Raw genomic sequence first — 27,616 nt, 5'->3', positions numbered from 1 at the left:
TCACACACACACATTTAGTGTAAGTTGAGTGCTTAGGGATAAGTGGTACTCACCAAACTCTAATAACTTCTTCCTATTGTATGTGTGTGGTGTATACCTTTTACTAATCAAGACGCACCTACATTTGTAATCCCTTTGTGAATATTTGGTATCGTATGTATTCACTATTATTAAAGACCTCTAGGGTAATAGTCAACTTCTTAGCGAGGTTAATAATGCTAATAGAGACGAGTGAGTGTGCTTAGGATTAGGTTTAAGGGAGGTTGCGACTCGAGAGTGGGTGACAACCACTCTTGCTCGGCTTGCCACCAATAGGGTAATTTGAGGTCCAAACCCCTTAGCCAACGTTACTTGCGTGGAGAGACAACTCCATCATTATGAAGACTGCACTCGGTGTGAACACCTAGACTCACACACACACATCAATGATATTAGTCTCTATTGAGCAATAAACATTGTTGAGGCAAATTTGGTAAAAGCTTGATGAGATGAAATTTCCGTGAATTGGGCATCTTAGTAGGACTCCACACTTCCCGAAACAATATAGTAACCGGACTTTTTAGTTGCTAAACAAAAGCCTTAAAAACTAATTGGTAATGAGTACAATTATCGGCAATTTCTTGAGGATCGGTGCTCATATTACCATCAATCTAGCATGAGTGGCATGTAACTCACGGTAGAATTGATGTGACTGACAATTATGGTAATGTAGTTTCTCATTTCATGTCTATCAACCAAGATTGATGAGGTGACCAACATTTTTTGCAAGGCTTGAGACAATAAACTTGTATGGAGTGGGAGACCACCAAAGCATTAAATTGGTCTAATCACTTTTCACAAGTCTCACATGTTGTTCACACGAACATGCTCGAGAAATCCTATACATACAGGTGAAGCATCGAAACAATAGAAAGACAAACACCACGAACCCTTAATAATCTCGTAAACTCTCCCCCGGGACCAACACTCGTGCCATAGCTTTGCGGAAATTTATCATGTCCAAGAAATGATGAGCTAAATCTAGGTGTTTGCTCTCTCGATAAAGATTGATAATGAGCACGTGTTTTGTGGGTGCATTCTAAGCCATATATAATTTGAGAGGCCCCAGGTTTGAACCTCGCCATGGGCTAGGCCCGGTCTCATAGATCGGAATCGGTGGACATTAAAAGAATATCTATCTATCTATCTCTATATGTCGGTATTGTCTGTGTCTGTGTCTGTGTGCATGTGCGTACACGTCTTTGTCGTTTGTGTCTCTTTGTTTGTGTCTAGGGTTTAGTGGGACATGGTAGGGTGGCCAATAGGCAAAGATGAGGAGTTCAATAAGGAAAGGATGTACACTCTCATTTTTGGCCACATCTACATTTAGGGTAGGGATGGCTTAGGGCTTCTTCTTTTTTCGTCTTTTTCTTCTTCATCACTACCACAAATACACATTACTTTTAAGTATGTACATACATACATACACACATACATATGACCAAAATGGATGGACCTCATTTAAAACCCCTTTTCCTATCTCTTCTCTTCTCTATCTCCCTCACCTTCTCGTCTCCCCTGCCTCTTCCCTTCTTTTTCACACCTTAAAGCTTCCCTGACTGACTGACTATGGCGTCTCTAACAGCAGACCCTTCCTTCTCTGCTTCTGCTTCTTCTCCTTCTCCTTCTCCTTTCGCCCCCACATCCAAATCTGGCCCTTGTTGCAGAAAGCTATTCCTCCCTTCCTCTCACAAATCCTCTTCAGTCGCATGCTTCCGACCTAATTCATCTCATCTACTCGAAGAAAGCAATTGTCTTCTTCTCCATGCCCCTCTCCATCAGCATCATGGCTACACACCTCTGCAGAAGGCGTCAAGGAGGAAAAGCATGGGACCTCGTGCCTCCGTGGGGATCGAACCCGGCACCTATTCATCATCTGCAACAAGAGGCGAAGCAATCTCGATGCCGGCGTCCACAGCCTTTGATTTCAAGAGGTATATGTTGGAGAAGGCACAGACGGTGAATGTGGCACTGGACCGGGCGGTCCCATTGGTGGAGCCCTTAAAGATCCACGAGTCGATGAGATACTCTCTGTTGGGGGGAGGGAAGCGTGTCCGTCCGATTCTGTGCATAGCGGCATGCGAACTCATGGGAGGCAATGAGGCCATGGCCATGCCATCGGCATGTGCCATGGAGATGATTCACACCATGTCCTTAATCCATGATGATCTTCCTTGTATGGATAACGATGACCTCCGGCGCGGGAAGCTCGCCAATCACAAGAAATTCGGCGAGGACACAGCTGTCCTTGCGGGCGATGCCCTTATGAGTCTAGCATTCGAACACGTAGTGAAGGAATCGACCAGCCCTTCCATCAATGTCCCCGCCCCTCGCGTCCTTCGCGTAGTGGCCGAGCTCGGCAAAACCATCGGCTCCAGAGGCATGGTGGGCGGACAAATCGTTGACTTGCAATGCGAAAAGGACCCCGATGTCCAGCTCGATGTCTTGAAATACATCCATCTTCACAAGACTAGTATCCTCTTGGAATGCTCGGTGGTCTCGGGCGCGATCATCGCGGGGGGCTCGGATGAAGATGTAGAGGTCTTGAGGAGCTATGCTCAATGTATAGGTCTCCTTTTCCAAGTGATAGATGACATATTGGATGTTACCAAGACATCCCTAGAGTTGGGTAAGACCGCGGGGAAAGACCTCGTAACCGACAAAGCAACTTACCCAAAATTGATGGGTCTCGAGAAAGCGAGGCTTTTCGCCGCCGAACTTAACCACAAGGCTCACGAAAAACTCTCCAAGTTCGATCAATCCAAGGCTGCACCCTTGTTGGCTCTTGCCGATTACATTGCATCCAGACAAAACTAGCACCTACCTTATTATGAAGGCGAGGAGAAAATGAAATAAAAATTGAGTTGGAAGCATGTTGCCATGGGAAAATCATTCAATGACAAGACTCATGTTTTCTTAGTTCTTGAGCATGGGTTTTATATGCTCTTTACACTTCCTTCAAAGTCTTAAGACTCATGGCATTGTTGATGATTATGATGCCAATGTATAATGGTCTCATCTATGAATCATGGAAAGCTCTATATGCCAGTCTTTCGTGTTAATTACTAGAGCATCCATAGATTTTTCAATTATATGCCCTTCAATGTATTGTCTATAGAAACTGTATTTTGCATTCTTCACCATTTAAAACTAATGGATCTAATAACTCCACACCAATGTGTGTGTGTTGATGGTGATGGAGATATTTGACATGTTCTCTATTTTGTTTCATTCACTCGATCCCTATTTTGCTTGTGTGTTTGTCTATTAGAAGGGATTATTTGTCACTAGGGCATCAAACCAACGTTGGTAGACATCATCATCCCCTCTATTTGAAATAGTTGATGTCTTTGATTAGTTTATTGAGAGAGGGTGTAGAGGACATTAATAAATGAGAGGGCTCTTTTTCTTCCCTCCTATGAATAGAGAGAGTGTCAAAGGTTGTCGGACACATTATGCACATGTCGCATGAGAAAGTGATAAGTTTGATGTTTTATTACTAGAAGACCATCTAAGCCTACAAGGTGACATGCAAGACCACCTAAAATGTTCCATGCTTGCTTGAACGTGTAATATGCTTACAATGCTAACATGCTAGATCAGCAGGCAATTTGCAAGATCAGCACTTACACTATATTGCATGAGGATCAGCTATGATAAAACAAATCAGTGTTTGGATGTCATAAGGCAACAAGTGAATGATCGTGTTTTGACCATTAGAAGAATATGACTCTATGAACATAACATTTTCTTCATTTTACCATGTGATTAAGTCCTAGCCTAACAAACTTTCTTGGAAGCGATTATTTTCTTGAGGGTTTTACTATTTTGACACTTTATTTTGACAAAATCAAACAAGTGGCCGTATATGTTTCTTGCATACGAAAAAATGGTTGTAGATATTGATCCAAGCACACAAATGATTGCAATTTATTGGACACCAAGATAAGTAATGCATGTACAAATAAGCTTGGGGGAAATGTTTACATGGATCTTCTATAGTGCTTAATACTTATCATATTTTCGATGTGATAATGATCTGGCATGAACATCATTTTGGAAGTAAATTCTCAATTGGGAACAATTCCAAGTGAGTTTGATTCTGAAAATGAGCTCAAAAGGCCCAAAATGCCTATAAACGTCATGGAACAAGTGCATAAGCAAATGAAAATGTGGAACTGAATTCTTATGGGGCCACAATTCACAAGTGAATTTAATACCTAAAAATGAGCTCAAAAGTTTGGTAGCCACCTAAACAACCTAAATTTTTGTCAAACTCCAAATATTGCAATAATTAAATAGTTAAAACTGATCAGAGTGGTGTTTTGTTAGACACGTGCGAGTCAAATCCTAATCTCAAAAGCAACGAATTTTAGAATCTTTCATTCATTGTTTTTTATATAGTTGGAAAAAAGACATCCTATCCTCCATTTTCTCATTCAATAAGCTCCACTCGCATGATTTATGTCTACATATAAAGATAAATAAATCCAGGAATCCTTTTAATAAAAATAAAAGAAAAGAAATGGGGTCGCAATTTGCGAATGTGCATGCATAAATGAAACACCAATTCAAACGTTTTATTCATTACTACCCATTTTCATATGTAGGCAATTCCTGACCTCATTTCCTAATGTCTTAGTGCCTTACATATGAGAAATAACACACATCAATACCAGATGGCAAAAGCGTTGCATAAATTAAGGAACTCAATGGAATATGATTTCAACCAATATTGAATCGATACTTCTCACTTCCAAGGGAAATCGATCATTGCATTTATAAATGTGCCTGAGGCTGCCATTACATCATCAATAAATGCTCTTAAACGTTGTGATGGTGGGCTGAGTCACATTTCTCAATTTCCCTTGGGCATGAATGATATATCCCCTCCCTTGATGGTGATGGGTCTATTTTGTAAGTTTGATCTCCCTTAATAAAACTTATTTCTACTGCCCTTAATGAGATAGAATGAAGCCTAAATCAATCTATCACGTAGGTGTTTGATTGAAGGCTTTTAAAAGTCTATGTCTCTGCCATGATCCAAAAATCAAATTCATTTGCAACTATTTAGGAACACGCCAATCTTCCTATGCACTTCTCATGATTAGACGAATGGGGATACATGAAGTGATTGTCTTGTTTTAGATGATATCTTTTGTCCTATAACTAATTATGTGCACACGTTTGTTCTAGGATTGTCCCATATTGAAGAAGGGGATATGTTTTGGTGTCATCATCTTCATTAGATGTAAAAAAGACTCAATAATTTTACTAAAGCCTTGGTTGAGGTGCTAATCTCAATGTTCAACTTCATGCCCCACATCTATGTTTATATCAGTTGGTCATGTCTATGATTGAGTACACAACTCAACCTCATCCATGGATTTGGGCTTCTTCTCCAATTTGGCCCACATGATGATTACATCCTTAACATAATTAATGAATTGAGTGGTTTCAAATTTACCAACCCTATTTACAAGATTTGTGATTTTCTTTATAACATAAATGAAAGAGATACTACCCAAGTTTAGGATCACATTTTTTAGTGTTGGAAAAAATGGTGCCAATTGCCACTTATTAAAGCTTATAGAAAGGAACCCTCATCCATTTGGAGATAATGCTAGTTTAATTTCAACTCATGTTATGATGACTACAGCAACTCGATATAATCTAACACGGCTCTTCACCTTAAATAAAGATAGTCCTAGCGCTAAGCAACATTATTTAAAGTGGATAAGTGATCGTACTTAAGATCACTCTTCCTTTAAAGATATTCCAAGTATGAAGCAATACAACCTGTAGTGGATGAACTAATGTACTTTACAGCACTTGTGTCAATCAAAGATGATACACTTTTTATCTCATTTTATACATAATTTATGTATATAGAGTAAGTCCACAATTAATTAGCATTAAGACACATTCATTGACTCTCAGGTTGTAGGAATCATGACCAAGTACATAAAAGCAAATTGCTGAGAGCCTGAGCAACATTTCTCATTGTTTTTTTATTGTTAAATTAATCTCTCCACATTATGGCTTTAAAAAGTACCATTCGGAAACGTATAGTTCAAGAATAGACTTTTTTCCTTCTTAGAATATCCATGTGAGCCATGGATATGCCCTTTCTTGCATTCAATGACCACGCAAAAACATTTTGTTGCTTTATTAAATCAAAACTTCAACTCTTCACCAAGAAAAGACCTACCCCAACTTTATATGTTTAAATTTAGTTGATATAGCAATAATAGTTTATAACAACCAAATTGCCATATGAAGTTTGTTCACTATCGAGCCAATGTTTTCACATTGGATTTAAGGTCTAGTTCAGTCCTAAAGAGTTAAATCATATTTTGATGTTTTGTCACTCGACAATACAGCATTGACTATTTGGGCTACTTGAGAATATACACTAAGCGGGTGGCAAATTCCATTCAAGGTAGATATGGGCAAGAGACTGAGAAATAGCAAAGTGATAATGCACTAGTGACTAAACAATATGATGCTGCAAACAATATGCATGTATGAACCAACTAACAATTCAATGACTAAGACTGAAGACAAGGCTTTCATTTAGTTTTCCAATCACAACCACATGTAGCACAATTCAGAATTTTACGAGATGAAAGGCAATGAAGTTATAAGAATGTTACAAATGCATACGCCTAGAGCTGTGGTTTGCTTCTCAAAAAATGTTTTAATTTAAGTGAAGTTGATTTAGATACATTCCAAAGGGTAGTTTAAATTTGAGTGGGAAGCAAGGACATATTGAAAAGCAATGCATCACAGCAATAGATTTGAGAACGATGTAAAAGAATATCGTAAGTTCATATGAAATTGGTCATTGAAGAGATGATAATAATAATAATTGTGAACATTCATCACTAATTACCTGAAGTCATACCACAATATTACATGCATATATGAACTAATTTATTATTTGTAAACAATTAATCATCAGAAGTTAGAACAAAGACAAGGAACGACATGTTTTTCATTGTTACTACAATTGCCGAGTTCTTGCTATATTCCAAAACACCCTTGTTGATACCTCTGATACAGACAGAAGAAAGAGAGATGAACTGATTATATACACACTCAAAACAGCATATGTAGTTGAACAAATTAACTCATAAAATTGTTCTGCTGCTTGGCCAAGGGCATCTGTCAAAATAACAAATGCATAGGGGCATTTTGTGAAATATATAACGAATCGGAATTTTGGAGTGTTTCCAAAATTAAAATACACCTAGCATCATTAAACATGACAATATAAACATTGGCATTTGAAGGTTGTGGTCGAATTAGTTAACTCTTTATTTATTTTACAGTTCCTTAACCATAAGACGCTTATTATTTTAGTTCTCAATATACAATGCTGCATTGAATAACAAGCACTTGATTGGTAAAATATCTCCGCAGTAGAGTACTCTTACCCATTTTTATGACAAAAAACTGACAGCCGAAATGCTGTGCATGTTTTTGTAGCCATCCTTTCCTGGTTCAAGGAACTTACAACTCTCCAAACAAAGCCCGTTCAGGATATCTTCCATGAAATCACATCATTTTTACTGCATATAACCAAACCTAGACAACTCAAATTTTGTAATATGATCATATCTTTAGTTCATTTTTTTATCATCCATTGTGCAATATCCTCTCGAAAAATGCTCTTTGCTGGCAACAACCTAGGTGAAGGAAAAGTTATATCCATTCCATGAACTAAGGTGAAGAAAGATCTAGCTCCTGGAGCAGATTTCAATGTATTCTGACTTCCTGGACAAACCGTTCCAACAATATATCGATTACTTAATTGTGAACCAAGCTGAGATCCATTCAGGTCATGTCGAGAAAAGAGATGTTTGTTAACTTCAGATTGAGTTGACTTCATAATGGGTAAATTTCCTGTTGTTCTATTATCATCCTTCACTCTACCGACATCTTTTATTTTGGCACATGATCCTCTTATATTTGCTGATGGCCTTGCTCGGTCTAAAAATCTTAGGATGAAATTGCCAACGTTTTTCCCAGCTGATAAATCACGTTGCTGGATCCCTTTATGAACACTTAGCGCAACATCAAATATATTTCGAGTCCGCCTGTAGAGAAGATGGGAAACAGGAAAGAAAACACTTAAATTAAGACACAGAAGAAAATACATCTTCTGCAAAAAAATACATTGCATAAGCCTAGCCTTATCTTCTCATGGAGGTTCACTTATCATTGTCCTATAAATTCAGAAGGATAGGTATGAAAATTGAACCTTAACAATAAGTTTTGACACTGGAATCCAGGTCATTACACTGGAAACTACAATGGATTTGTGAAATTTAGTATTTAACCTATTCCTACTCAATGATAAGATAAATGATATTAAGTATTTAAGATTGATTCTCAAACACGTTCAAATTACTAATAGAAAACATGTTCACACGACATATAATAATAGAAAAACTAATGGTGTAGGGATATGCATTCCTTATGTTGCATTTCAAAATATTTCCAGTGTCAGAATAGAGATTACAATACCTTTGCGATTGTGCTTTAATTCCCAAGGATGGAATATCAATGTTTCAGTTGACACCAAAACGATTAAGATTTATTTCTTCCAATACTAATGTCAAACTTCATATATTTCTAATGTTTAGGTTTTACGGGAGGTATATAACTTCACTACAAATTATGTTGTAAACTGTGATATAACTTGAAGCTGAGAGCAAGACAAAAGATCAAATTTCAACCTCTCATTGGTCTGTCAAAGAAAGCTTTAATACAAAGGAAGTTTGACAGCAAATATGAAATACTTTCTTTCAATGAAACATTTGATCAGAGAGGTATACTGCCCTCACTTCTTTTCCAGTGTTAAGCTTCGAATTCCGATTTTTTCCCACACACTTGCTACCTATCGTGAAGAATACTTCATTTCAATTTTACGCTCTTCCAAATTACGATTTTCCTAAATGAGAACATTGTTAGCATTATCTATTTAACAGGATACACATCATTCTCCATGCTTAGAAATAAATAAAAATTAAATTCTTCTTAAAAACGTTTGATCAGAGAGGAACAATGCATCTGAAGCATGGTTTCCTTCCTTCTTTACCACTGTTATGCTTTAGATGCCTAATATTCCTCAAATTATCCAAGTTTGAAGCTTATCACTAGGCTCTTGGGTTATGGTTTTACACGGATGTAAGTGATATAAAGATTTAAAATCTTGCAATGGAAGACCAAATCGAAAACTGGATTCAAGCTTTCGTTCTGCTAAAAGAAAGTTTGTAATACAAGCTCTCATTGGTCTGTTAAAAGAATGTCTGTAATCTGAATGTCTTTAAAGTTTTATATATCTTGCAATGAAAGACCAAACTGAAGATTAAACTCAAGCTCTGATTTGTGTATTAAAAGAAACTATTTACACGGATGTAAGTGATATAAAGATTTAAAATCTTGCAATGGAAGACCAAATCGAAAACTGGATTCAAGCTTTCGTTCTGCTAAAAGAAAGTTTGTAATACAAGCTCTCATTGGTCTGTTAAAAGAATGTCTGTAATCTGAATGTCTTTAAAGTTTTATATATCTTGCAATGAAAGACCAAACTGAAGATTAAACTCAAGCTCTGATTTGTGTATTAAAAGAAACTATTTAATATAATAACAACCAAGGAATCTGGCAATATGCAATATTGGGAAAAAATCTGAAATACCCAAGTTATTCTTTAATTCCCTGATAACCCCGAGTTACTCTGCTATTTGAGCAACTATAAGGTCAATTCATCACCTTTCTCACAAATATATGTGCTATTTGAGTGACGATAGGTACATTTGTCCCTTTTTCATTCTTCAAGGGAATTTGGAGAAATTAAGACAAACTCATGAATACAACGGTTTTTACCCAAGTTTATTTGAAGCAGTAAGCATGTTTTTCCCAAGATACATCAAGGTCTACTAGATGCCAAAATCGCCATATGAGACAAACCATGATTATAAAGATGACTTCTATTCCTAACTTGTGGAGAAATGCTTAAATGTTTGTTTCTTGTTCATCTGTATAGCTCTATATTTTCTTCCAAGGAAGAACCACAGAAGAGAGAAAGAGTTGTGTATATTTGTCATCTCAGAAAGGATGGAAAAAAGGGGAAAAAAATGAAGAGAGAAAGGATCAGAAGAAAAACAACCTTTGCCGAAAGTCTTAGTTCTGTCTCCTTTCTCTCATAGTTGCATAGTTTCAGATTTTCTTCCGATAAAAAACCAGATATGTGTTTTTTCAAGGCATGGATTTATCTTGTTTCTTCTCTACATGTATAGTTACACGTTTTACTCCAAATCTGGAGTTTTTCTAAAAAAAGATCCAGAGAGGACAAAGAGAGATACGAGTAAAAGCTTAAAACATCTCTTAGTTTTGTTCTCTCGCAAAATGCGTCAAGTGAGGAAGGAAAACACACACGGGGAAAAACGATGAGAAATCCCTAATTTCTTGTGCAGGAATTATTCTCTAAGCTTCACTTGAATAACCGAATATCATTTTCCATATCGGGGAGAATCAAGAGAAGAAATAACAAAGATACAGAGAGAGAGAGAGAGAAAGAGGGAGCAGAAAAGAGACACGCGATAAGAAAGCCTAATGACATTGGAGAAGATGAATGATTAATTACCTGTGCAGAAAGTCGCGAACACGGACATGATTGGGACCAATGAGGCGTCGCTGGAGCTTGAGAGAGAGGCGGTATGTTCTGCGGATCCCTAACCAGTAAGCTGTCGCTAGAGCGATCTCCCAGAGCACCATAACTCTGCACCAAGAGACAGAGAGAGAGAGAGAGAGAGAGTTCTGTGGAGAGTTCTGTGGGGTCTGTCTTTTGTTTGCCTAGCTTGTGTAACGTGTTACAGGGAAAACTGAGAGAAATAGGAAGGAGCGAAGCGTCTTTCACAAGTTTTGGTTGGAAGGAGAAGAGACTTGCTTGTCTTACAAGTTCGTTGGGGATCGAGAGATAGAGAAATAGATTGCATAAACATGTTTGAGAGCTTTGTTTTGAGCTCCATTCATGAAGGAGACACGAGTAGTAAGGAGAGGTAATTTAGTTTGTTAAGCTTCTCTCCCACGTCTTTGCCGTCTTGTTTTCCGGCTTTTGAGGCCCTCCCCCATAAGACAAGAAGAATTCGAGTTTCTTTTCCAGCTTCTGGCATAAGACAGAAGAATTTGAGTTTCTGTTCCTTTCATAGTGAAGATGTGAAATACGGTTTTGGGCATATGTCGATGCCTCACTTATGTGGTCGATTGTTTTGTCTATTCTCGGCTCCCTATCACTCAATAGTTTCTCTCGGTGTTGTCTTGGTTCCAGTTCAAATTAACTTTCGGCGTTTGGGAAGCATGTACTTATCATCAGCTCACCCATGTTCCTAGTTCATGCCTTTCTTGTTTGAGTCTTGGTCTCGTTTCTTTCTAAAATCCCTATGTAGTGCAATGCCTAAAGAAAGTTAGTAGTAGCCATCCGTTTACAATGATCACGAGGCAAATGAAGTAGTTCCAATGCTTCTATGTAGAAAAAAGGTATCGTTCGCACAAGAGTGAAGAGATATTCCAAAAAACAAAATTGAGAGACCTTAGGCTAAGTTAAAGGAAAACCTATGAAAGCAATTGCAAAGCGTATGTACAAATGTCCCAAACCATGTTTATCAAAATTTAATGAAGCTACAACATTGTCACATGGTCCTTTAAGCTTTATAGTTGTCTCCTTGATGAAAGAATCCAAATGAAACCCGACATACATGCCTTCCCAACACATGTGATCAATGGCAGGAGGTGGGCACATATCAATCGAAGGACATGTGTGTATCTCTTACTTGTAACTGGGCCTAATCTTTGGCTTATATTTATCATTTCATGATTTCACATTCAATCTTTACCCTAGTCCACAAAGTGTTGACCTTGACAAGGAATTGATTAAGGGTAAAGAAGGGTGGCTTAACACACATATCCAACGCCAAATTTCAGCATCAAGCATTGTGGTGCATGAAACACGACATGGTTAGAGTATGTCATGGGTTCTGTGTACACATGCAAGATCATGAAGAAGAATGTCAACTCATAACGTTGTGACTAACTGTTTATGTTAGTCATGTTCGTGTATTCACCGGTCCAAGAGAACAATCGCCACTAGTAAGCTAGTAACATTGGAGCTTGATGATATTCAACTCTTACAGACCTGCGGATTAAAGTGCTACAAATGCATCAGCGAGATAATGGGCAATCCGAGGTTACATTCTCACAATTATAGTGCATAAAGAATCCATCCTAGGGTCATGCAATGCTAGGGACGTGCATAATAACGGACAGTAATAAGTATATTCTGTGCAAGTTCGAACAAGAAAATACACTTAAAACTTATTGCGGTTATTATACTTCTCTTTACCAGCAAGCACAGATTGCCACATTGTTTCCTTAAGGCACACATTTATTTTCTTACTAATAAGCACAGAAACATGTGTGGCTGACTGGATCTATATTCTGATCATTAACACACCTATACCTGCTGCATGAATGATAATCATAAATATGAGTAGTGCATGAATAAACTCATTTGGAGCACGCACATGGCAGGAGATTGCAAATTGCAAATTGTAATAGACCAAGGATAAAGATTCACCTCAGGAACATTTATACCGAAGGAAGGAGTCAGCAATAATTTTTTGTGGATCTCACTGCAAGATATGAAAGGAACAGATGAATTCCAGATGGATATTAGGTGCGTATATACAAGCATGCTATCCAAAATCAGCGTAGCCAGTAGTCTGCAATTTCTTTTGTACATATATAGGTAAAGAAAAATATGTTTCTGTGATCTGCAAACTCGCTGATAGCCTCTTTCTCCTCTTCGGATTAGGGATTAGCTCGTTGCAAAAATGTAGGGCTTTAGTTTATCTCCGAAAGATCATAAGAACTATTAAACACAAGTAGCTGTAGAAACATTTCCCTGTGATAAAGAAAGGACGTACGATTCATCTAGATCATCGGCTTCTTCTTCTTCTTCTTCTTCTTCTTCTTCTTCTTCCTCTGCCATCTTTTATCTACGAGCTTACGTTGCAGAAAATGCCACGGAATCTCTCAGAGATCAACCACGCAAGCAGGGAAGCTGAGAACAAGATCAATATTTATTATGAGGTAAATAAGCCTAAAAATGGGAAAAAAAATAAAAAAAAAAATGTTTGAATAACATTCGCATTCGTTTTCCAACGTAGGAAAACGAATGTTATGCTAGACGAACACGAAATTTACGTACTATGGGCGAGAGTGAGTGTCATTTGGTGATAGAGGGCTACTTCTTCTACTAGATTTGACTTCCAACTCTTACATCAATTGTGCCTATATTTCCGCATGGGCAACAACCAACAAATGATGTAGGTAGGTATATCACGGTTGCTTCCAAAGAGGTTACCAAGTTCTTCCTTTTTGTGAGAACAATCACTTATGATACACACGATAGTGCCATCAAATAGGCAACCCAACCCAACCATGAATTAGATAGAGCCTTTCATATGTGTCTAGTGGTAGAAATCAATGTTAGAACATCATCGAGAGCGTGAAACGGAAAGGACGGATAAGCAACGAGGAATGCGTGGCAAAAAAAAAAAAAAAGATCTTTGAGATTGGATTTAATATTGGGGGGGGGGGGGGGGGGTCTTACCATTTATTCACACACTCCTTATTCCAAATCTATAATGTGAAACCAAACCGGACGAAGATGATTCCAAATTCCAATAACGTGGTAAGGAAGGTGTTCACGGGACACTCTTGTCATTTATGTATGTGTATATGTGTGTATGCGCGCGAGACACGCTCCATCAAGTATATATACGGAGGAGGATCAGAAGAAGCCGCGACCACGACCAGGTCTTCTTCATCATCATCATCAGCAGCAGCATCATCATCTTCTTCTGCTTCTGCTTCTGCTTCTTCTCTGCAGGATGGCTTCCCATCGTCATCACCAGCACCACCACAACCACCATCCTGCTGCTCCTCCTGCTCTTCCTGCTCGTGTTGTAATAGCCGCTCACCATCCATCGCCGCTTCCACATGTCCCTCCCCATCATCCACCTCCCAATCATCATCATCATCATCATCCGCCATCGCCCCCACGCCATCACCACCCCCACCATCCTCCTCCTCCTCCTCCTCCTCCTCCTGTCCATTTCCACCCTCCGCCTCCTTCTCCTCCCCCTCCTGTTGTTGTCGTTATCCCTCCTCCTCCTGTTCACCACCCTCCCCCGCATCACAAAACATTCAGGCACTAGTAACCACATCCTCAATTGAGCTCTAAAACCTAACAACCTATATCACTTCACCTCATGAAAACCCTCTACACCATGAAGTACGTGTTCTCAAGCCATGAGTTCCTTCAAGTGATGAAGGGCTTCACCAACCAACCATATTTTAGACAAGGTTGCAATGTTGAGCAACTAAAGAGTTCTTTGAAGGGAGGATGTGCTCACATTCACTTGTGCAGCTAGCGCTTAGAGGATACGGATCTGGCTCTTAGTAGAAACTTTCACATGTCTAGTAAATTGTCGATGACGATAGTAGATTAAATTACCAACACTTGATACATTGATAATTTCAATCATTTTGGAATGTAAATACATGATTATAGATTAAATTACCAAGCAAGGGTTCTGGGATGAAACACAAGGCTTCCAAATTTAAAAATAATCATGTAATTATATCATTAGCAAATATGCACGTGAGAAGGCTATGAAAATGAAATAAAGTTTTCTTTCATCAAGAAATCAGAACTAGTGTTAATTCAAACCATGGTTCATAAGTTCAAACAAGACACCATTAAGCAGATCCCAAACAAAAATGTTTGGATATTTGGCTGTTTTGGAGATTATCTCTCATCCATGTAACCGTTTGGTAGTCATATGAGTAGGATAATCTCAAATCTCATGTAAGTTTTAAAGTTCTTGTTTGTACTATTTTCCGTATTAGAAATGTCAGCAATGCAATTAAGATATTTTGATTCGCATTATGTATGGCATTCTTATGAACCACGTCTCTGTATAGACAAATAATAATAATACCTCAAATTTCAATTAAAAGATCCCCAAAAGAAAAAGCTACGCGTCTTTCCTACAAACTTCTAATTGTTGTCCTGTTGCTAATAAATCTTAGGATTCTCTAATCTACGCAGTGGGACAGTGCTTGGTACAAGTTAGCTCTTCTAAAGCGATTCGTATAAAATCACTAGAGCTGAAGCTCCGGTCAAGGGCCATCCGCCATAAGAATAATCGGGAAAAGTTCGAGTAGACCTGAGGGATTCTCTAAAGGAAAGGCTTCATGACAGGATGATAGATAAAGGTACAGTCCGATCCATACAGAGACATATGGCGTATAGCATTAGGCAAACACAACCTGAGGCTATTTAACATATGTGCTATCCCCCTCTGAGTAGTATAACCAGTCATTCCGGAGGAGCTGTTGATTTAGCCACTTCTAGTCTCTACCTATCAGGTGTTTTCTTTATTTTAGGTTTCATTAATTTTATAACCATTATCCTTAACACGCGCGGACCCGGAATGACCATGCATAGATTATCCCTATCCGTTCGGTTCGTTTCAGTGACAGCATTCCTACCTTTACCACCTCCTCTCGTACCGGCGGGTGCAATTACCATGTCATCAACCGATTGAAACTCTAATATCATCTCTTCTGACCCTGCTGGAGGAGGGGACCCTATCTTATACTAGCATCCTTCTCGGCTCCCCGGTTATCTAGAGGTTCATACTTTTATTCCGTCAGGACTAAAAGTATACAATAACAATACGATTATCTTGGAGGTCTACAGATATCTTTTTCCGCCAACAGAATTAAAAAGCGTTAGACTGGTCAACGAAGCGGAACGGGCTACCGAAATTGATCCTGACGAAGCTCAAAGGTGTTTTCAGATAGCTCAGGCTGACTCGGCAAAAGCGGAAGGCAAGAATGGATAAATTTCTATGTGACCTACAGAAAACAGAGCCGGAATTACCAATATCTAATACTATTGACTACCTATGGACCTCGTTGCGCCTACACCTAATGGCTTAAGCCGCTGTTCCCATTCACTCGCTGACCCATTATGCAAAAGGTACGCCGTTAGGGTGGAAAGTGCTAAAGCGAGAGCCGACAACGCGAAGCTTCGCTCAAGGGTTCGCGTATGCGAACATTAGTGGCTTGCGCAATAAACCTATCCTGCATGTTGGTTTGCCTTTTGTTGGTCAGCTTATCAATCAAAAAGGTCCAGGGGTCATTTGGTAGACGTTTTCGTCGAAATATCGTAAAGTCCCTTATGCCCACGACCCAACCTGCCGTGAGATAGGTATGTCATGACATGGCATACCTAGAACGCCTCTCCGTCTCGTCGTTGCTGAAAATAGAAGATTTCTTTCGAGGGCGAAAAGAGCCCACTTCTCCGCAGGATCTAACCTACGGATCTTGTAACTCAATAGATCGTTTTGACAGAATTGAGGTAGGTATGCCAAAACATCAGATCTTTCTTGTGGGGAAGGTTCATAATCGATCCGACTACTCGAGAAATTAGAATTGGAATTCGATTTCGACTGACTACTTTCCACAGGACCCATATTATCCACGGGTTCGCCAAGGACATTGAAAATTCGGCCAAGGGTAATTTCACCAACAGGAACGCTGAGAGGGGCTCCTGTATCAACAACACTCATACCTCTCGTTAAGCCGTCTGTAGCACTCATAGCTACGGCTCTGACTTCATTATTACCCAACAATTGTTGTACTTCGCGAGTAACATTAATCTCTTGACCCGCCGGATTACGTCCCTTAACAATTAGTGAGTTGTAAATATTCGGCATTTTCCCCGGAGAAAGAGCAACATCCGATACTGGTCCAATGATCTGAGTAACGTAAGAACTATGTAATCTATATATATCTTTTTTTTATACTTTATTAGTAGAGTTTTCGGCCCAACTACGAATCTGTTCGGGGGAAGCTAGCCCAATACGAAGTTTTTGATAATTAGTGTCATGAATCGTAAGATAAAAAGTTTCAATTGGTTTTTTTTTTACTTCTATGGAGTATCAAATATCTTCACTTCCCTTCGGAGTGTTTGGGTCCATCCTCTTATCTTTTATCAGGATACGCCAAAAGAGATGTCAGATCGAACGAAGCGACTATGAAATTTCTATCGATGGGTGGGGTAAGTCCATCTTTGCTAATTCCAAAATTTGGTGAATATGTTGACTCAGTGCGTCAAACTGGAGTAGTTCCCAGAAATAACTCTAGTTCTAAAAAAACCAAAAAGATTGATAGAGATACATTTACACGTTTCGGAAGCCCAGACTATTCTTTTCTCAACGGAGCAATATTTTAACTATGGGTAGAGAGATTTTGTTTGAACGAGTCGCACACTAAGCATAGCAAAGATTTCTCGAAACCTCCCTCCGAACTGCACGTACGACTCTCATCGAACCAGTGTTGGTGATCCAGTCGCAGAAGCGACCCCATAGGAATGAATAGGAGTGTCGAAGTAAGAAAAGAACAGGTGGAAAATTCCAGTGACTTCCCTTACTGCGTCCGTACCGTCACAATCTTATGAAAAAAGGCGGCAGGTTGTTCTGACTTGATTGAATTTAAGAGAATTTTCCATGTTACACCAAGTTACTTACGGAAGTATGCATACACTCCAGGAACACTTCAGGGTAAACACCCATCCCCATCTATTTGTTTCGTTGCTGGTTTAGTCGGGTCGACCGAATCAAATGTATCCAATCCATCTTATCGCAGGAGTCTGCGGGGATTTTGAAATCGTTTTTCAATTTTGAAAAGTTTATGTCCTTAATCTTTCAAGGATTGATTTTAGTGAAGGGTGCGTTAGATGCCCGTGGTTCTAAGTTGATGCCAGATAGAGAGAGATCAATTGCTTGCGCGCGGGTAAAGAAGAGCAAGCCATCGTTTTCTAAGCTAAGATCTTTTTATTTCTTCAACAAAAGATTATCTATTCATTGAACCAGACTGGTTGCTGCGAGTCACACACCCATATCAAAATCTTTCAGGGGATTATTCGCACAATTTAACTACCTTTGCCGGAGAAGCGCGCGGGGAAGGGGGAAGAACCGCGGACGTTCCTTCGAGGTGGGTCGTGGGCATAAGGGACTTTACGATGTAAACAAGGAAAGTTGTGTGGCATAATCGGTGGCTAAGTAAGGATAGGGGGGCATGGCATACATATGATGGGCGACTATAATAGTGAAGGTCCGATCCCTCCCCTCTATATCTTCTTTGAAAATAACACTTTTCAAAGTGTTTCGATTTCTCTTCCATATAAATGAGGATGTAGCTTGCTATACTTCCCGTCATGTCAGTCCCCATGAACTATCCTTCAGTCCTCATGAACTGTCCATTAATGCCATATTCGTCCCGTAGAGAGAATCGAGAGGACATTAAAAATAAGACTTTTAGCCTGTTCTTTTTCTGTAGCACTAGAAGTTTCCATATATTAATACGGATTCAACAATCCATTGGGCATAAATTCTTCTGTGGATAAAATTGCTTTTCATCTCTATCTTTACGCCAAGCATAGTTGGTACCGATGTTCACTGAGATTGGAAATCCCCGCTTCGTGCTGATCGTATCGTATTCTCTTCGATCGTATAATAATCCATGAATATTCAGGCCTTCTTGAAAGTTCAAAAGAATCTCGCTTCGATGTCCAAAAGTCATTTAGCTGAAGTTAGATTTGGCTCAGGATTACCCGCGAAAAAATCCTGGGTTCCCCTGAATCTGGGAGCTGTCACTCGACGTGTCATGATATCAGAGCCTGATAAAACTGCTGGTAAGCAACGCTCTTTCAATGCTTTACGTTCGTTTTCCGGTTTCAGGGGCAAGGTATTTTACGTTGCTTACTTTCCTTTTGGCCAAAATAACGAGCCAAACTCCGCGATAGAGAGGTTCAGTTTCCGGGAGGATTTATCCATCTGTAATGAGAATGACATTGATAAGAGTATAAACAGAAACGTCTCTAGCTTATATTTCAATGACGAGTGAAGCAATCGAGCTACCTACACCAGAAGAAGCGCGAAAGAATCATGCTCAAATATTCCTTTCAACGACTTCTAAGTCTGTTCGGTTTTTTCCCTTTTTCTCTCTCCAACGTCCCTTCTTGCATACGTGCCCCTTCGAAAGCACAGACAATGATTATTAGCAAAGACTTATCCGTGGCATATTCAATTAAGCGAGTGATCTTCTTACCTAAAACGGAACCCATATTGAGTTTCATTCTTGCGAACGTACTCCCCAGGTCGAATAACTTATGGGTTCCCTTTTATTCTTGATAACGTAGTTATAATCACACCGCCTTGCGGAGCGTAGCATCGTCATCCCTTCTGAAAGAATCGTTCAACGAAACAGTCTGTTTTTTTGTAGCAGCTAGCGCGAACCTCACGTACGGTTTACAGAGGGGGAGTTGAAAAAAAAAGCTTACCCACCTCGATAAGGTATACGATTGGTTTGAAGAGCGCCTTGAAATTCAGGCAATTGCTGATGATCATCGCCGTTGTCCATTGCACCTGCTCTGAATAATCCACCTTTATTCCAAATCGGAATCTTTCCCGTCGCTACCGTCTTCGGTGGGTTAGGGGAGGTGGAGATCGGGCTCGGAAAAGATCCAGAACAGGGTCTCCTCTAATCAATCCCGAACAAGTTCTCGAAGCTGTAATCTTACGTAATGTCGTGTGATCAATTCAAGAACCACTTCTGTTCTGCGCCGAACAATCAAAAGATTATCATTATGAAGATGTATGGCTCGAGGATGTTATTTATAAAGGTTACGGAGGGGTAGATTGCGTTGAAGCGGGTGGGCCACCCGCCGGAGCCGGATGCGGAGGATACGTGGTGGGAGAGACTGTAAAACTATTGAAAGAATTAAATGCTTTTTATGAGTATGACATAATTTTATTTGACGTCTTAGGGAGTACAGCCAGAATTACACCAGTAACCCAAGTCAATTCACGGGGTTTTTTGAATCCTCCTGTAAGATATACACGAGATACATGCGGATCTGAACTCTGTCAGACGCATCCAATGGATCCAACAAAAGGGGGTTAAGCAGAGTGAATACGTAGAGTCTAATTCACCAAGGCTCTCGGCCTCCTCATTCCCGTCAAATGACCCGGCCCTTTCTAGTTCAATGATGCTTACTATTATTTTTTGGTTGTGGGTACAAGAACGCGTAGCACAGGCCGCTTTAGGTTTCTCTGTACCATGTTTTAGTCTGCCTAAAGCGTGAACCGCTTATTATTTTAAACCTCCGAGGGATGGTGAACGGAAAACCGAAGAGGCGGATAACGGGCAATCTCACTCATTGCGCTGTTTTATTGACTTCGCCACGGCAAACGGATAGGGATAATCTATGCATGGTCATTCCGGGTCCGCGCGTGTTAAGGATAATGGTTATACCATAGATGCGAGCAATTCCATCCCCAACCCAGTAAGTTGAGTTTTACCCGGACTCTTACCCAGAACAGAAAATCTTTGCTCGAGCCAAGCCTTCCATGACCTGCTGGGCTGTAGGACCAATCCAAACCTTCTGACGTTGGTGAGTAGAGACAATCAGTTTCATCTATGGAAATTCCGAATCAGCTCAGTGACGCTTGTCGATCAACTTACCCATCAGTTCTATACTATTATATATTCTTCCATTCGAACTGGTGAAAAGAAATCTATTTCATCTACGTATGTATGATAGCTATCTTTTATTGTATTGTGAATGAGAAATATTGTGAACGGGTCTATTCATGAACCATATTAATCACGAAAAATGCAAGCCTTTATCACCCAAGGGCATGCCTGTTTTGCAGCCTAACCAATAATGTAGTATCGACGTCGTAGATTCGTCTCAATATTTGCGTTCAATGAGACTCACACAAACATGGAAAGATTTTAAAACCCTTCCATTTTATCCGCACTTCTCTTGGCGTATCTAGTTTTGTGAAACAAATCAACAAGAAATATGATAATCCATGTGGGGCTACACATTCGATGCAATGCTCAAATCATGTACAAAATGACAATCGTGTGCAGGTACCCATTAATAGACAAGGCACATTTAATGCAACGTTGTGATGGTACATGCTAACCTAAAGGGATTCCATTAGGGGAGAAGTCAAAGCTAAGGGACACCCCACACAACCACATCTAAAAGAAGAATCAAACAACCTTTCCACACAGGTAAGGACCATTACTGGGAAGCCATGTATGCTTGAGTTGAGACTTCTGAGGCACAAGCAATCAGGAATTCGTTTCTCAAACGACCTTTTATTATCCCCCAAGTTGTCGAGTCCTCCCATGAAAAACATAATTGCCACAATAACAGAGATATAGTAGAATCTTTCAAAAAAGAAATGTTAATACATATTATGATCAATAGATAACTCTCATTTTTCCGATATAAACTCACGAATCACAATACCTGTGTGGTGTGCCGCTGTTTCTTGTATGCTTATAAGAACTTTGTCACCTGGATTGATATTTGTCACCGAAATAGCCAGATTGCCTTCATCTTCAACACTTACTAGAACTCGAATGGTTAAAAGTTAAATCTTAAGAAAAATGATATAAAGCCAGTGCTCCTTTACATACCTTGGGGAGGACAAACTAAGTTGACAGTTTCAGCATTTTGCAAGAGCAAAGAATATGTCATACTGTTACAATTATCAGACTGCAATACACATTTACACATTCCATCTTTCAAGAACCGTATATTTATATGATATAGCTACCAGAATAAATGGAAAAGTTAAATATTGTCACTGACGAGATTTAACATGTTTGATTGGCCTTCATCTTTCAAGAAGCATTCATCTAAAGGAAACCATATCTTTCAAAACACATATGCAACTTAAATGTTGGCACAAATATAAATGAAAATACTATAATAAAAGAACCCTACCACGGCTCCAACAAGAATAAATGGCCGGCTCTCAATTTTCACCGTGCCGACTACTGCAGTTCGTTGCATCCCATATGCATGAACAATTGGGACTCGCATACCACTTTCCAACTCTGCAAGATATTAAGTCTTCCCATCTGGCATGACCACATATGCATGTACTGGACCCTACAAAATGTTGCAATAAAAAAGTATGGCCTAGAGTACTCAGTACATTTCAAATTATTTTAGGCATGTTAAACAAAGAACATTCTACTATGCAATCCAGTCGACAGACAAGTAGAGAGTTTTGATACAAAGAAAATGTAAAAACATAACAAGCAAAATGTAAACAATGAACATTTAGGCGCAGCTAGAAGCCAGGATTTTAAGGATCAAGCTAACCACAAAAGCTAATCTAGTATTTGATCAGGTGGCTTATTGGTGGGGTAGGAAAAGATAATTTAGATGCGATATAAAATTAACGTCTGTAAAAGGCCAGAATGACCTTCCACATCAATAAAATAATAGTGATGGAGAAACATCTCTATAGGAGAATATGAGGATATGAGGCAAGCCATTGTGATATTGAAATGTTAGACGCTTCTGAATTGTTAAACGTAATGTGTATCCTATGAAAGCTTTGGTGTAAACATAGTTACGACTGTGTGAACCTAATTAAGTAATTGTTGGGTGTGAGCATACTTATAATAGTGTGAACTTAGTTAAGTATGTAATAGGCATACATACATAGTTATCTCTTCCCTTCTAAGAAGACATTGGACCTCTCCATCTAGAGCAATGAAAAGTTCAAACAGCAGATAACTACAACACACGCCAATTTTCTCTATTTTCATATTTCCAAAAGGTAGATTTTGAGCTTTTTGATATCCATGGTAAATGGAATGTTCAATTGCAATGCAAAACTTATAGCGTCCTTCTAAGATGCAGCAACTCAAAGATGAGCTTATAGATCATCAATGTCAATCTCATTTGTTGTTTCAAGCGCTACACCTTGTCTATGATCCACCTAATGTGGTACACATGAAGAAAGGGGATGATTTTATAATGGATATGGCAATAATAATTGCAAACTATGTTGATTACTTTAAGGAGTTGCTTGCCCACGCTTGTTTATGACTAATGATGAGTTTTATGATGTGGTTGGATGCATTGTACATGATCCCCTTGGTCATGAATTGGATGTGGCTTTGAGAGATAATGAGGTGGACACAATTTAAGGTGTTTTCCTAATGGCAAGAGTCTCGATTGGGATGACAACAAATGAAGGGACCCTCAACTTTGATGGGTGTAAACCTCAAGTTTGAAAGGTTGGTCTCGTCAAATTAGTCTAAAAGATGGTATCACCCAAGTCATTTCGTCAAAAAGAACTTGTTCCTTTGGGGGGGGGGGAGATAATGTATTCAAAGAGTTATTTGTTAATATACTACAAAGTATTGGTACCCAAGCCTAATATGATTTCATTGCATGTAGAAATATATTGCATAATATGCTTAAAGTTCAAATGGTTGTTTATTATGCCTAACATACTCATTAGGATTTGGTTATGGTGCCCCTAGCCTAATATGGTTTCATTGTAAGTTGGATTATATTGCATAATGTGCTTAAAGTTCAAATGGTGTTTTATTATGCTTAAAGTTCAAATGGTTGTTTATTATGCCTAACATACTCATTAGGATTTGGTTATGGTGCCCCTAGCCTAATATGGTTTCATTGTAAGTTGGATTATATTGCATAATGTGCTTAAAGTTCAAATGGTGTTTTATTATGCTTAAAGTTCAAATGGTTGTTTATTATGCCTAACATACTCATTAGGATTTGGTTATGGTGCCCCTAGCCTAATATGGTTTCATTGTAAGTTGGATTATATTGCATAATGTGCTTAAAGTTCAAATGGTGTTTTATTATGCCTAACATACTCATTAGGAATCGATAATGGTGCAATTTCATTGGGAGAAATCTTAGATAATGTTATTGTACCTTTGTTTCAAGATTCATGTATATAATAATGGGCTAGAGACCCCACATTTCCTACCTTATATATTTATCATGGTAAACCATAAGATGTGTATGAAGTAATGCTTGACGGTGGAGTTACATCATCTATTTCCCTCACGAAATTGGTTAGTCAAAGATACCCACTTGGCCCAATGTTGTTCGCTATAACTGCTTGTCCCTTCTTGGTGATCTTATCACAACTTACGAATAATGATGATATTGTAGGTTTACACCTTCCATTTGGTGGACAACTAGTAATGGAGGCTTTGACAGATGCTTCTTTCATGTTTTTACAAGCCTAACATGAGAATCTTGAGAAGGGGATGGACACGAAACTCTCACCTTGGCGTCTAGATTACATATTATATATTGGAGGAAGTCTTGTCTCATCTTGTGTATATTAGATTTATGTATATGAAGGGGATCACATGTGTTGCGTAGAACCATCTAGCCACCCTAATTGCTTTGGGATAGTTGTAATATTAGACTTATGTATTTGTGCATATGTAAAAAATGTATTGATACTCACAACTATGAATGTCTATTGTTCAATATTTCATTAAGAATGAGGGTGTAACACATAGAAGGACACTACTAATTAAGGCATCACGGTGGCAATTACTACCCACAATTATTTGGCCACTTAAAATTCCTTGATCTTCATGTCCTCAACACTTGATTGTGTCACAACACGAAGTGCTCTTTTTTATTTATTTATGGGCAATATCATGTAGTAGAGAGTCTTGTAATTCATTGCCGAAATAGTTACTTGTGTTTTGTCACCTATTATGTTGGCATACAAAGGAGATATCGTGCTCTCAATTTAATCATTGTTTTGTTTGGGGGGTCAAAGAGGTGAGAGACAGTGTTGCCTTTTGACGGCCGTTTTGAACGTTTTTGGCAAATTTAACCATATATGAAGGTTAATTTAAAAATGAAACCGTCAATCTTGACGGGCATATGTTTTATGAAAACGTAAAAATGAAGGCTTAAAATTTCCTAATACCGTCAAATTTTACTAAGACCAATACAATAGTATTATAGTCCTAGGTAGTAGGAACAAATTGTTCAAGTTGCATTGGGAGTGTATGAATTTGAAAGACTCACATATGTGTGTAACGAAAAGGTAAAAAAACTAATAGAGTCTAGACTCTAAATTATGAATCTTTTCTTCCCAATTCCCCCGCCCCGTTTCCCCATCTAAAACCTTCCTTTCCCTTTCCCCCATTTTCCCCCATCTCCCCCCATTTCTCCCCTTTTCCCATGTTTCTTCGTTGCTCCCTCAGCCCTGCACCTTGCTGGAAGCTCGCAACTCAGTGCTCACTAATAACTATCCCTACTCGAAGCTTGTTGCTCGTTTCCTGCTACAGTCTACTCATAGATTCAGGCTTTCAGCAACACCTGCAGCAGTCCTACTCACCCATCTAAGGTAGCTCTCTCTCTCTCTCTCTCTCTCTGGAATGCAAAGAACACTAGTAATTGAATACTTAGAAAAACTAACAGGATACATTTAGTCCGCAAGAAAAACCAGACACAAAAAACTCTAATTTCATGCATGCAACCTACACCATCATAGAAAGTCCAAACCTAAATATGAAGCTTATGCCTTCTGTTGATAGACATAAGTAAGCCCACACTTGCCACAATAATGGCGATCAAAATGGCTGGCCATGAAGGTACCAGCACCACAATCAGCATTAGGGCATTCCTTACGGAGTCTCTGAACCTTCCCTGAGTCGTCCACCTTGTAGTACTGCAAGACAGAGAGCTTCACTTTCTTCTTCTTGTGCTTGATCTTCTTGGGCTTTGTGTATGTCTTCTTCTTCCTTTTCTTAGCCCCACCGCGTAGACGCAACACGAGATGGAGAGTGGATTCCTTCTGGATGTTGTAATCTGCTAGGGTTCGCCCATCCTCGAGCTGCTTCCCGGCGAAGATCAATCTCTGCTGATCCGGGGCTATCCCTTCCTTATCTTGGATCTTGGCCTTGACATTGTCGATGGTATCAGAGGATTCTACCTCTAAAGTGATGGTCTTACCAGTTAAGGTTTTCACGAAGATCTGCATCTTGTCCTACAATCGAAGCTCAGAGGAGTAGTAAATTGCCAAGGTCCTCACCCATTGATGCATCGAGACATACATCAACATGCATCTTGTATAATATATGTATATGTGTATGTCCATACATCATCATCTAAGTGTAGGTTAGGTTGATAGATAGATATCTATGCATATATTTCGAGGTGTCACATATACATATGTGCACATAGAATCGTGTATGGAGTGGCGGATGCATCGGCGAGGCTAGTTAATAATAATAAAATCATGTTTCATCATGTTAGTTCATGTTGCCAGTTGATGTTAACATGTTAACATGTCGCGAACTCCTCTAGGACCAAAGCAAAAACTCTATAGGATATGGCTTGCATATCTAACTTTATTGTATAGTGTTAAATACCAAACCAATTAATCTTTGGACTTATCCTTGCATTTATGGCATCATTGTCTCGTACATGTTTTATTGGAAAAACATGCTACGTAGTAACATTATGTTGTGGTGTGTCTAGGTTGGCATTCTGCATCTAGACGAAGTCCAACTTACCCTATATATTTCCCTCTACGAAAATTTACAATGGCTTTTACTAGATATACCACCAAATTCTTTTACTAGTCCATAAAAACTAGTATTGCTCTCCTCTTTAAGGGCAAAAGTAAAGCAAAGACATGGTTGGGAATTTTGATTTCTCACTTACAACCAAATGTTGATGTCAATGCATGTCCTCAAATTTTACATGATGCAAAGGCTTGTGAAATGGAACTCTATAGGTTTGTTGACACTTTACGTTTAAATTGTGAAGGCTATACTATGCATGAAGCTTGGCGTATGTTTTGCAAAATGAAGGATTGGCAAGATAGTTTCCCTCATTTGATGAAATTATGGCAAGCTACTTTGGTTATTCCGTCTAGCACAGTTTCGTGTGAGAGAGGGTTTTCTAAGCAAAATCTCATCAAAGAGATGAAAAGAAATCGATTGAATATAGAGCATTTAGATGATTTAATGCAAGTCTCATTGGCAAAATCTCATCAAAGAGATGAAAAGAAATCGATTGAATATAGAGCATTTAGATGATTTAATGCAAGTCTCATTGAATGGGCCACACATTGAAGAGATACAATGGGATCGTGTATATGAAATTTGGAAAGATGCAAAGGATAGAAGGGTATAATATATTGTTTCGTACAAATATTCGATGTATTTACTTTTTGAAGGGCATTTTTTTTGGTAAACCGTCAATTTGACGGGCAAAAATTTTGGAATACCGTTCTCATGACAGGCAATGTTGGCCGTCAAAAGGCAACACTGGTGAGAGATGTAGTCGAGGCTCAATTCTCAAAGAGTTTTTAGATTTTGTTGAAGTGCGACAATTATTATGCATACCGCCCAATTATGGGTTTATTTGATAACAACTACAAAGTATAACATTGATGTAGGGTCCTTCACCTATATGAATTGAGCAAGAACCTTGGGTTGGTTGGCGTTTATGGGGTTAGACTAGAAATTTACAAGTGACTATTGATCTCTTCCTTTTCCATCAAGTGTCTTCAATGACTATCATCTCACGATGAAT

General features: G+C 38.9%; 4 protein-coding genes across 5 annotated transcripts; 1 reads left to right on the top strand and 3 right to left on the bottom strand.

Moving 5' to 3' along the window:
* Window positions 1-1,933: 1,933 nt before the first annotated feature.
* LOC147864741 (geranylgeranyl pyrophosphate synthase, chloroplastic-like) lies at window positions 1,934-3,175 on the top strand. The gene has a single exon (XM_087318887.1). It carries the CDS (start codon window positions 1,942-1,944, stop codon window positions 2,854-2,856), a length of 915 nt encoding a protein of 304 aa, XP_087175013.1. The 5' UTR covers window positions 1,934-1,941; the 3' UTR covers window positions 2,857-3,175.
* A 4,146-nt stretch (window positions 3,176-7,321) lies between these two features.
* Window positions 7,322-10,891, bottom strand: LOC147864740 (uncharacterized). Its single transcript, XM_087318886.1, has 2 exons — window positions 10,694-10,891; window positions 7,322-8,141 (listed from the first exon to the last, which is right to left on the bottom strand). Exons 1-2 carry the CDS (start codon window positions 10,822-10,824, stop codon window positions 7,670-7,672), a joined length of 603 nt encoding a protein of 200 aa, XP_087175012.1. The 5' UTR covers window positions 10,825-10,891; the 3' UTR covers window positions 7,322-7,669.
* Window positions 10,892-21,338: 10,447 nt separating this feature from the next.
* Window positions 21,339-22,204, bottom strand: LOC147864739 (3-dehydroquinate synthase). 2 transcript variants are annotated; one of them, XM_087317775.1, is made up of 3 exons: window positions 21,992-22,204; window positions 21,682-21,760; window positions 21,339-21,601 (listed from the first exon to the last, which is right to left on the bottom strand). In XM_087317775.1, exons 1-3 carry the CDS (start codon window positions 22,088-22,090, stop codon window positions 21,477-21,479), a joined length of 303 nt encoding a protein of 100 aa, XP_087173901.1. In that variant the 5' UTR covers window positions 22,091-22,204; the 3' UTR covers window positions 21,339-21,476. The 2 variants fall into 2 exon arrangements, with proteins under 2 accessions (XP_087173901.1, XP_087173900.1); XM_087317774.1 differs by having other exon boundaries at window positions 21,340-21,610; window positions 21,992-22,195.
* A 3,244-nt stretch (window positions 22,205-25,448) lies between these two features.
* Window positions 25,449-26,073, bottom strand: LOC147864738 (ubiquitin-ribosomal protein eS31 fusion protein-like). The gene has a single exon (XM_087318899.1). It carries the CDS (start codon window positions 26,052-26,054, stop codon window positions 25,590-25,592), a length of 465 nt encoding a protein of 154 aa, XP_087175025.1. The 5' UTR covers window positions 26,055-26,073; the 3' UTR covers window positions 25,449-25,589.
* Window positions 26,074-27,616: the final 1,543 nt, after the last annotated feature.

This window comes from Azolla caroliniana, unplaced genomic scaffold, assembly GCF_043228905.1.
Source record: "Azolla caroliniana isolate FFs.n. ecotype wild unplaced genomic scaffold, voAzoCaro1.0.p SCAF_4, whole genome shotgun sequence".
NCBI lineage: Eukaryota > Viridiplantae > Streptophyta > Polypodiopsida > Salviniales > Salviniaceae > Azolla > Azolla caroliniana.
This window is presented reverse-complemented; position numbering and strand designations above follow the sequence as displayed.

Coding starts and splice junctions, on each gene's coding strand:
- LOC147864741 (XM_087318887.1), top strand. CDS start 1,942: ATGCCGGCGTCCACAGCCTTTGATTTCAAGAGGTATATGTTGGAGAAG.
- LOC147864739 (XM_087317774.1), bottom strand. CDS start 22,090: ATGCGAGTCCCAATTGTTCATGCATATGGGATGCAACGAACTGCAGTA. Junction 21,761..21,991: donor TTATTCTTGTTGGAGCCGTG/GTAGGGTTCTTT, acceptor TGTGTATTGCAG/TCTGATAATTGTAACAGTAT. Junction 21,611..21,681: donor CTTAGTTTGTCCTCCCCAAG/GTATGTAAAGGA, acceptor GAGTTCTAGTAA/GTGTTGAAGATGAAGGCAAT.
- LOC147864738 (XM_087318899.1), bottom strand. CDS start 26,054: ATGCAGATCTTCGTGAAAACCTTAACTGGTAAGACCATCACTTTAGAG.
- LOC147864740 (XM_087318886.1), bottom strand. CDS start 10,824: ATGGTGCTCTGGGAGATCGCTCTAGCGACAGCTTACTGGTTAGGGATC. Junction 8,142..10,693: donor GTTCGCGACTTTCTGCACAG/GTAATTAATCAT, acceptor TCTTCTCTACAG/GCGGACTCGAAATATATTTG.